The sequence below is a fragment of the Dasypus novemcinctus genome, chromosome 2 (assembly GCF_030445035.2).
Source record: "Dasypus novemcinctus isolate mDasNov1 chromosome 2, mDasNov1.1.hap2, whole genome shotgun sequence".
Lineage (NCBI taxonomy): Eukaryota > Metazoa > Chordata > Mammalia > Cingulata > Dasypodidae > Dasypus > Dasypus novemcinctus.
Window position 1 is genome coordinate 4928741 of NC_080674.1, and position 11025 is coordinate 4939765.

Sequence of the window (11025 nt, forward strand, 5' to 3'; positions counted from 1 at the left end):
GAGAGCGGAGGCGGGCGCGAGCAGGGCGCGAGCAGGGCGCGGGGGATGAGAGGGACGGCAGGGCGAGAGAACAGGCATCTCAGAGACCTTGGGATGGGCGGCGCAGGGCGGGACAGCAGTGAGGGAGGGACAGGAGTCGGATGAGCCAGTCGGCGGAAGGGCCGCCACCATCGGGGGGGGGAACAGAAGGGGGTGGTTTTGGTGGGAAAGGTGTCGAGTCGTTTTAGGGATGCTGGAGAGAGCCAAGTGGGCTTTCCAAACAGGGAGCTGGAGAACCCGAGCGAAGGACTCAGGGGAGCGGGACGGGCTGGAGGCATTTGTCTGGGGACAGGGAGGATGAAGGAGAGACCACGCCGGATGGAGCGCTGCCGCTAACGGCCCGTGGGGCGAGCTGTCTAGAAGTCAAGGGAAGGAGGGGTCTAGTTTAGCAGTCCTGGCTGCAATGGGGCCCTAGACTTAACATTTTTACTGAGCTCCCCGATGATTCCGGCGCAAAGAAGCAAATAACTCACGTTTAGATTTGCGCATTGCTTGGATTTTAATGCTTATTGGGGAAAAAAGTTATCGTGAGTCTTTCGAAACAATACAAACAGATCTTTCATTCTTTCAATACTTTTAAACGACTGCACAGCACTCCAGGAAATGGATAATCCACAATTTAAACCATTGTTGATGGGCATGCTGTTTTCTATTGTAAACAATGTAACACTGAACTTCCGTCTATTCTTCTGGGTTGCCCTCCTTTTCCTTATTATTTATGTAGTACTTAGCCCTTTGGCATAGGTATTGTAGTATTTTTCTTAGTTTTGTTGTTTCAGTTTATGGTGCTTTTAAACCTTACATCAGTTTGGGGATCTTTTGTGTTTTTGTCGTTTTGTTTTTTTAATCTTAATGTGGTAACCTTACATTAGTTTTTAACATTCATATAGCCAAACGTATCGCATTTTCCCTCTGTAACACGTTAGATTTGCAGCATGCTTGAAAGGGGCATCTGCCACCCAGCACCTCCTGCCTTGAAGAATCCAGGGCCGCCCGTGCTGTCGGGCCCCTTGGATCTGGGCACCTCTTGCTCCTGGGACAGAGGGCTGGTCTTTCTGTGCAGTGAGCACCCCCAGAGCTTGGGCTGCCCTGGTGGTCAGGGCAGCACACGACCTCGTCAACAGCCGGCAGCTGGGTTACCATTAACCACTGTCCTACTTTCACCAGGTATTCATCTACATGATTCTATTTGCTCAGGTTCAAATAGAAATGAAAAAGGGCAAAGAAGACTGACGGACGGCTCAGGACCGTTACTGACATCCCGGCAGGTAAGCCCCGCCTCTGTGACTAGCCTGCTTTCCCCAGCGCTCGAGGGCAGTCAGGAAAGGAGCATCAAGCGCCAGAGGCAAGTGTCACTCCAGGGCGCCCACTCCTGGGACCTGCCCTGGTGCCACCTGAGCCGGTGGGGAAATGCCCCCACTCCTGGGACCTGCTCAGGTGATAACTAGCTGGGGGGGAGGTAGGGGAATGTCCCCACTCCTGGGGACCTGCCCTGGTGATAACTGAGCCGGTGGGGAAGGGCCTGAGCAGAGATGTTTATTTCGACACCCTCCATATTAGTAATGAATTGCAAAGCACAGAGATACCCGTGGATTAACTACATAGTGGGAGAGGCAGGGCGGCGGAGCGGGGCGGGGGGGGGGGCCTGGCCTCGGGAGTGGACAGTGGGGTTTGAAGCCCAGCTCACCACTCATCAGCTGGCGACCTGAGGCAAGGTGCCTAAGCTCCCTGTGCCTCAGTTTCCCCATCTGTCAACCACCTCACTGGCTAACTGTGGGAACTGAGTCGATGTCTGTAAAGTGCTGGAACAGTGTCCGCATATAAGTAGCAATGTATGTCTCCCATTAACATTAGTGGAACACCAGCCACTAGAACTAACCACACTGGAGGAAGAAACTTATCGACTTGCCCAGATTTTCACGATACACTTTGGGGGGGGGGGCAGGAAACAGGTCACAAACGCATAAGTATAGTAAAAATTCTACATCTAGTTGTGAAATTGTGTGTATATGTATGTTTGGACGCAGAGAAAAATGCCAAGATGGGTTTAAAAATACCTAGACAGATAGAAAGCACAGTATTAACAATGTGGGCAGTAAGAGGGAAGCTTTCCTTAGCTATATTTTTCTAAGCTTTCTGTAAGGAACATGTACTAGAGTACTGAAAAAACAAAGGTCGGTCCACCTCTTTGTAAAGGTGTGGCTCATTTTTGCTTTTCAGGGGTCTTAACTGCAGAGGCAGCGTGAGCAATCCAGAAGAGTGGTTCAAAGCTCAGACCCCATGTCGGCTCAGGGTCTGTCACCAGGTCCGTGCACTAGTCAGGTACTGAGATCACAGGCCCTGGGCATCGGTTTGCTCTGTGCTTTGAGGAAGAGGGAGGGGAGAAGAGCTCCAAAGGGAGAGAGGAACTGGCAGCTCCTTGAGGGGCGATGGGCAGGGGTGAGGAGAGGAAGCCAACCAAAATGGCTGCTGGTACGTCATTATTTCAACAGAAACGAAGCCCTTGAGGGGAGGGTCGCGGGTCAAGGAAGGGAAGTGAGCCGAGGGGGGCGCTCTGAGCCCAGCGGGGCCTCACCCTCCGGGTGAGAAAGCCAGGGGCCCTTAGGACCCCGGGGTGCCTTCGTTGTGAATTTGCACGAAGGCTGCCGGGAACCCACCGAGCTCCTTTGAACTCCTAAGTAACACGATGCCAGTTCCACGGCAAGTGGCTTCTGCGGTGACATGAAGAGGATTTGAAAGCGACGGCACTTGCAATGAACACTAAGACTCAGGTGGCCAGAGAGCCAGGTGCAGTGTAAACTCGAGACAAACCCGAGAAACCTTCGGAGAGCGCAGCCGAGCTCGCGGCCCCATGACTGCAGTATCTATCCCCTGTGTGGGGACGCACCGGGGCGGTCCATCCAGCTACCCAAACTTTTACTGAGCAGGAAAACGGCGACTGTTCCGGAACAACGTCCCTGTGGGTGTGCCACGTAAGTTCTCCCTGCTGGCCCAGCTCAGCCGGCTCTCCACGCTGAGGGGAGCCCAGGTCAGGGGACGAGCACCTGCCCCCTCTTCCCGAGGCTCCCTGTTAAACGGCAGCTCCCCTTGCCGGCGTCCTTCCCGTTTCAGTCCCCAGAGGAGGTGCGTCACGGCCCCCCGGGGAGCCACCAGGCACCAGTGCGCTGGGAACGAGAAGAGGGCCTTTCAAGACTGTGGGGTGTGGGCCCGACCCTGGCGGTCGTGCCCCGGGTTTCAAGACCCGGCGTGAGCACCCAGGGCCCCCGGGCTGCCGCGTCTGCAGAGGCCGTCGGTGGGGCGAGCGCCGCCTGGAGAAGATCCACCTGACCGTCCCTTCCAGTTCTGCTCCGCAGGAGCCGTCTGACCTGGGGCAAGGCTGTCGAGCCTCCCTGGGCCCCGGTTTCTACAGCTCGCAGGACGGTGGTGTGAGTCAAGTGGGTTGGTTTGTGCAGTGTTTGGGACAAGCGTGGCAAGCGGGCAGCGCCCACCACCGGGCCCTCGAGCAGCAGCGAAGGGCCGGGGTACCAGAGGCAGAGGCACTGGGGCTACTGCGGAGGGGCGCCCCCTCATCTAGAAGAAACCATGTCTCCTGGATTCGAGGAATTTTCTGGTATAATTTTAGAGAGAAATGAACTGTTAAAAATGAGGAAGCAACTTCGTAAAGGGCCTGTCCCTGGACCCCCAGTGAACGAGGCCCCCTGGGGGAGTCAATGCCCCCCTTTCCCCCATTCTGGAGGGGAGTCGGTGGAAGGCCTGAAGACCAGGGCCAGGTACCTCCTCGCTGATGCCAAGGCCATGTGGGGTTAGACCACTGCAGCCAGCCCCACTGCTGGCGACTTAACACAGGCAGGGGTTCCGGGACAGAAGAGGCCCGCGAGCGCCCGGGGCAGCAGCTCAGCTCCTGGGCACCTTCCTAAGACCGTGCCCCAACAGGGCCGTACGGAGGCCCACGTCCAGTAAGCCACCCGGGGCGACTCTGACACAGGGCGTCTGCTGGCCTACCTCTAGAAGCAGCCAGAACCAGAGCCCCCACCATGGCCAGAGCCCCCACCACGGCCAGAGCCCCCCACCATGGCACAGCCAGACCCACGTCCCCTCACCACGGCCAGAGCCCCCACCACGGCCAGAGCCCCCACCATGGCACAGTCAGACCCACGTCCCCTCACCACGGCCAGAGCCCCCACCACGGCCAGAGCCCCCACCGCAGCCAGAGCCCCCCACCACGGCCAGAGCCCCCCACCGCGGCCAGAGCCCCCACCGCGGCCAGAGCCCCCACCGCGGCCAGAGCCCCCCACAGCGGCCAGAGCCCCCCATCATGGCACAGTCAGACCCCCATCCCCTCACCACGGCCAGAGCTGCTGTCCCCCACCACGGCCAGAGCCCCCACCATGGCCAGAGCCCCCCACCATGGCCAGAGCCCCCACCACGGCCAGAGCCCCCACCACAGCCAGAGCCCCCCACCGCGGCCAGAGCCCCCACCGCGGCCAGAGCCCCCACCATGGCACAGTCAGACCCACGTCCCCTCACCACAGCCAGAGCCCCCACCACGGCCAGAGCCCCCACCGCAGCCAGAGCCCCCCACCACAGCCAGAGCCCCCCACCGCGGCCAGAGCCCCCACCGCGGCCAGAGCCCCCACAGCGGCCAGAGCCCCCCATCATGGCACAGTCAGACCCCCATCCCCTCACCACGGCTAGAGCTGCTGTCCCCCACCATGGCCAGAGCCTCCACCGCGGCCAGAGCCCCCCACCACGGCACAGCCAGACTAAGCCCCTTCACCACAGCCAGAGCCGCTGCCCCCTCACGGCACGGCCCGGGCCGGCCACTCGGGTGGCCCCAAGCTCAGCAGCACCGACAGTGCCTGGAGTCTATGAGACACCAGGGTCTCGAGCCCCCCCAGACCCGCTGAACCAGCATCTGCAGGTGAAGCCCCCACTGAAACTGAAATCCACGTCCCAGAGGGTGACTGCCAGTGGCATCAACAACCTGCCGGCCTCAGAGCGCGTGATCCTCTCTAGAAGAGAGGCTGCAGCAGAAACCAGAACCTGCGCTTGCTTTCGCTTTCCCACCTGAGTGCCTGGAGAACAACTTTTCTGAAGAGTATCACTATTACTTAGGGAGGCATTATTTACAAGATACACTGTACATGTTGTAAAAATGTTACAAAAATAACTACATGGAAAAATGTGAATGTTTAAAGGTTTTATTGTGTTATATGCACACGGCTAACTAAACGTCAGGAAAACATAGTTACATTTAACACATTACTTATGCACTATACTTGGAAATATAAAATACAAAAACTAAGTACTTCCCACATTACACCATTTATCTTTTCTTAAATGTTTCCTTTTTTGTTTCAGCATTCTTTGATACCAAAATAAACTGGAACAGAAAGTATAGGAGAAAAAAAAATACTAGATGTAACTTTTTAAACTTTTTAATTTACCAATCTTATCTAATAGTTTCAAAACTTTCCTGGGCCCCGTTGTCCCGTGAAGAGCAGTCACAGGAATTGCATCCAAACAGGTGCAGCCGCCAGTCGCCAGGCACAGAGGAAGCACAGCTGGGGACACGGGGACACGCCACGCCAGGCTGCAGGGAGGCCCACCCTCATAGGGTCCAGGAGCAAGTGGCGTGGCCGGAGACAGGCCGCCCGAGCAAGGGAGCAGTGGAAGCCTCTGCTGGGCCCGCGCCTGGCGACAGCCACGGCCGTTCAAGAGGACGAGGCCTCCTCAGACGAGCAGAGCCCGCTGCTCAGGACGGCGGGTGGTCCTCCCCTCGGATGCTGCGGTACTTAGCCATGTCCTCTGGAAAGACCTTCGAGAGCTCCTGGATCAGCAGGCTCTTAAACTTCTAGGAAGAAAAACACGTACTGTCAAAATACCTTCGTGGCCCATCACCCAAGTGGAAGACTCCACACGCACACGCGCTAAGCACTCTCCCTGGCCACAGGCGCCCAGGAGCCATGGAGTGGCAGCGGCCTCCCGAAGCGCCACAGGCTGCTGTGCACATTCCGAGGACACAAGACGCGCAACTGGGTCCCATGCGAGTCTCTGCAACAACGTGATTCAAATTCAACCTCCTCCCTCCCGCTCCAGAGAAAACAAAGCCTCTCGGAGGACGCCAGCCGCACAAGCGGAAATAAGTTTTGCAGACAGCACACGTTAAGGAGTCCTCAAACTATATTTAATTAAGCAGTTATTAACTCAGTCCACGTCCAACTCCCCAGACACAAACAGCAGGCTGAAAAGCAGAGCACCTGGAAACCCAACCATCCCAAAAGCCGTGCTGTGACCCTACTTGCCAGTCTGACATCTGCTTTAACCCAATCTTAAAAGCAGATAAATATTGACCTGCCACCTCAAATCCATCCTCTTAAAAGTACACTAAAAGAAAGCACTCTGAACATACTGTCACCAGGAAACTTCCTGAACTGTCCAAAACACAAGAATTTAACAGAGCCTGGTGGAAGTGGAACCTGGACAGCTCGTGTGTCAGCAACCACACAACACATGGAGGGGACTTCTGCTTGACAGTACAACTCTGTCTGTACCAAGCAGAACAAAGTATCCAGACCTCCACCACTCACTGCTGAGGAGAACTCCGTCACCACACCGAGTTCAACAACCCTGGGCTCGGGGCTCCGTGCTATCTATCACGAGAAACCAGCCCTCCAGGGCATGCCCTCCCCTGGCCCGTGGGACGTCACTTGGAAGGGCCCGTACTTTAGCCCGGCCTGCAGAGCAGGGTCTGCGACTGCCCCTGCCTGCGCACGGCACTGAGCTCCCTGGGGCAGCCCGGCACTAGGCGGACACGGGCCTGAGCAGGGACAGGCCACACGTGTCACTGTAAACCCAAGGCTTAGCCAGCCCGTGGAGAGACAGAACGGAGGGGAAGAAATAAAGCAGATCCTGGTCAGCGCTCCAGGAAAGGCCACCGTGAGGAGGGGCGGTAAGCTGACACCTGAGCAAGGGTCAGACGTGCGACGGGAGGAAGGAAGCGTGCAGGCCGAGGGGGCAGCCTGAGGAGATGGGAGGGCAGGCACTCCGGCATATTCCAGAAACCAAAACCAGGCCGGTGTGGCCGGGAGGGAATGAGGATGGGGCGGAGAGACGCCGTCCAGCCAAAGGAAGAAACTCACCCCTATGGGCCGTGCTTAGGCCAATCAAAGCAAGGGAACTGCTCATTTCCTACTCAGGCCGCAGTTTTCCAAACCTCATCAAAGCAAAGACAAAACGAGCACGCAGGAGAATTCTCAAGAGTGGAGATGGGTCAAAGGTGTGTGGAGGTCAGGAGTTGGAGATAATCATGAGTGAAAAAGCACAGAATAGTCAAGGATCCTCTAAACCAAAGAACCGTAATTACTGGGCAGGTTGGCAAGAGCAAGAGGCAGAAAGCACCAGTACAGAGGGAGAACTGCGATGCTAACGGCTGAAGAAGGGAGAAGCACCTCAGTTAACCAGGGACAGCTATCGATCGCACAACCTAACCCGGATTTTCTTAAGAGTAAGGTTACCACTTTACTATCTTTTTATGCTACCCAACAACTAATATTTAATTTTATTTATGACTAAGTGCACAATTCAGAAGCCCCAATGGTGGAATGTTCTGAACAAAGTTCTAGCACTAGTGGGAAAGAAGGGCAGCCTCTACTGACCACATTCCGCGCTGGTCTCCTCTCCGTGCGCCGACTGCCACCCCCCCTCCCCGTGACGGCAGCCTTACCGCCTTTACCTTCATCGTGTCGATCTTGCCTTTGACTTGCTCATTTTTCGCTAGAGCCCTCTCCAGGCACTCTTTGGTGTAGAGCTGGGGGTTTCGACCTTGATCTATATATCTGGAAACAGACCACCTCAGTTAATATTCTCCTTGGTGACATCTATTCTCAACGTGGTGAACACAAGTTTACTATGTGAAGAGAAGCTACTTCACGTGGCCCTGTCTGGATGAGACTGGGGCCAGGAACCACCGTATCAGAATACAGGTATAGAGAACTTGATCTCCTCTGCTTCCAGTAACACAACTGATGTGTGAAATCAAGTATCCACTTACAAACCCAAGCCGGCTCCCCAGCCCCACCACTCGACGTTGGCTTAGTTTGTGCAATAAATGCTTCACGGCTATTACCTTTTTGATACTCAGATCAGCCCTGTAAGTTAAGGCAGCTTTCTAAACCTCTTGACAAGAAAGAAAACGAAACGTGGCAGGGCAGCCCAGCCAGGACAAAGCCCCCACTCAGGTCCAAACCCCTTGTGGAGAAGCACCAGCAACAGGATACAGTGAGAACAGCCCTAATGAGACTACTTCCCTGCAGTGAATCGGCCTCCGCCCTCCGGGACTTCACAGGCTGCCGCAAGCACAAGACCTCCATTCTCACCCGCAGGCAGAGGCCTCGGAGGTGCTAGAGCCGGCCTGAGTGACCCGTGTTAATGGGCAGCTGCCAAGCCCCATGGCATCCAGGACTTGTGTCTCCTAACCTTTTGTGATATAAAGCGCCGAATACTTTTCCCTTTTACTGTTCAAGAAGTGACTTACATTTGCAGCTGTACTGCAGAAAGCACTAGAATGCCCTTGCCATTCCAAGCCAGTACCTGAGCCAAGAGGCTGCACAGCCGGGAGAAAACAGCTCTGGTCAGAGGAGGAAGATTAGGGCTTTTTGGTCTTCCCCCTCCACTGACTGGCTTAAACCACCAACTGTGATTACTTATTATTCTTTCGCCTGGGGAATCCATGTGCTAAATCCCAGTTAAACTAACCCAACAGTTCATGTCTGGCAGGTGTTCAGCCAGTACTCCCACCGGTGCATCTGACTCCCTCAAAAGACACAGTGGACAGCTTTTACAAGCATACTTGGCCTAAAACCATTTTATTTTTTTTCCAACAGAGCAGACATTATCATCAACCAGAACTAGCAGTCCCTGGACATCTGGGAAATCTCAGACCAGATTATTTTTCAGGTTGTTTCTGGCTGTATTTTCTTTTTTCTTAATTTATGATGTAGCCCACTTAAGACATGTCTTTTACCGCTAAAGAAAAAAAGGAAGTGATGTGGCTATTCTTTTGCCTAAGTAGGACTTGAGAGCCTATTTTTCACATATTCAATAAGATTTTATTGACGTGTAACTTTTTTTTCAAAAATACTGAATTGGGGAGGCATTGTATTTTATTTGGCTCCCAGAGGCAGTGGTTTTGCCTATGTGTTCATGGACATATCCCCAGCACCTGGGCTGTGCCTCCCACGTAACAGGCACTTACACACCTGGGGTTCAAGGGGTCATTACAGCACAAAAAGAATTATACCCAAGATGAGTACCAGATACTTACTCAAAAACTTCCAATGGTACAGTGATATCATGCAGCTGCTGCCTGCATTTATCAATATCCTGTAGGCCAGTAACGATAAAATTCCTGGGCAAAAGGCAAAAACGGGGTAAATGGTTAATTCAGGTGCTACCACAAGCACGACCCACAGAGTTACCTGGCCACCCACCAGGGCCCCCCCCAGTGCTCCTTACACCCACACAGTCACACATGGCTTTTTTCCATCAGCTACAGAATTCCTCCTTTGGAGTTACAGACTGCCCTCAAATATTTGTAGATTTTTCTCCCAAAGTAAAAACTGCCAATATTAGGGGCGGGGAGGAGGTTATCAGCCCTTTTAAGAATCCAGTGAAAAGGAGGAACTCTTAAAAAGCAATTACACTGAGGTACGGGTGATTCTGCGTGTGGTTCAGTGGACACGTGGAGCTGAGGATGGCAGCGTAAGAACCCATACTCAAAGTCTGGAGTAAAGAAACTCATCCATGCCTTGTTTCATTTCAGCGCTGCTCTGGAGTGTTCCTACAGTACTTGGGTGGCCAGATCCCAGCTGACCCCACAGAAGAGGGTAGGAAACCCAGCTGCAGCGATTCGTATATCTGCATTCTTCTATAAAGTTGTGAGTCCCTCACCAAAGCAGTTTGTGTGTGCATGTGCCTCTTCTCAATCCCAGGGCCTAAGCACCATGATTGGCAAGAGGATGCTGCCAAAAGAAGTAATCAGTGTTCTCGGCCTTTGCCCCCCCCACACACAATTCCCTCCAGTCAGGCCCGTGCAGCAGGTGGCTTCCGGCCCCCAACCTTCCCGGGCCGAGATAAGTGCGCTCACAGCCTGGCTCCACTCTGGGGACAGGGACTGAGTTCTCCAGAGGGGCTCAGGGAGGAAACGCTGGGACCGCGTCGCACTTGAGCGAGGAGCTGAGAATATAAAGCATCCCTCCCTCTGACCAGGCCCCAGAAACGTTCATCGTACGTGTGGCCAAAGCCACCCGTCCACACGGGCCCTAAGAAAGGGTCCCGAAAGCCAAAATGAAGAGGGGGCGGGCACAGGCGGTGGGGGCGAGCCCGGCGCTCCGAACGCAGCCGGGGGTGGCGGGAACCCTCACGGCGGACTCGGGACCCGACCCCGAGTGAGGGCGACGTGGGCCCTCGGCGGGGCTCCCCGACCCCGGCTCCCGCGAACCGCCCCGGCCGCCCCGGCAGAGCGCCCGGCCCCGGGCCGCCACTCACAGCTTCTGGTTGAGCCCGGCCTGGCTGCTGGGCTGGAAGTCGCTGACGATGATGCCGAGCTGCCGGATGTTCTCCACGAACTTCTCCAGGTGCTCCTCCAGGTGGTCAAACTTCTCCGCCATCGCCCCGGCCGCGGCCCGCCTCCGCCGCTCGGCAGCCAGCACCGCCACTGGCGCCGCCTCGCCGCCCGCTTCCGGCTTCCGCCCGGCGGCCACCACTTCCGCTTCCTCTGCGGGCCGGCGGGCTGTTGTGGGCGTGGCCTATGTGCCAGCGCGCCAGTCGGGGGGCGGGGCCTGGGCGCCTAGAGGCGCGGGCGAGTCGGGGGCGGGGCCTGGAGGCGAAGGCGGGAAGGGCCTGCGTGGTGGGCGGGGCCTGGGCGCCTAGAGGCGCGGGCGAGTCGGGGGCGGGGCCTGGAGGCGAAGGCGGGAAGGGCCTGCG

At 55.9% G+C, this 11025-nt stretch overlaps 1 protein-coding gene across 1 annotated transcript; it reads right to left on the reverse strand.

Annotated features, from left to right (window-relative positions):
* Window positions 1-5224: 5224 nt before the first annotated feature.
* Window positions 5225-10799, reverse strand: MED10 (mediator complex subunit 10). The gene is made up of 4 exons (XM_004468926.5): window positions 10588-10799; window positions 9365-9448; window positions 7775-7877; window positions 5225-5893 (listed from the first exon to the last, which is right to left on the reverse strand). Exons 1-4 carry the CDS (start codon window positions 10707-10709, stop codon window positions 5795-5797), a joined length of 408 nt encoding a protein of 135 aa, XP_004468983.1. The 5' UTR covers window positions 10710-10799; the 3' UTR covers window positions 5225-5794.
* Between the last annotated feature and the right edge of the window lie 226 nt (window positions 10800-11025).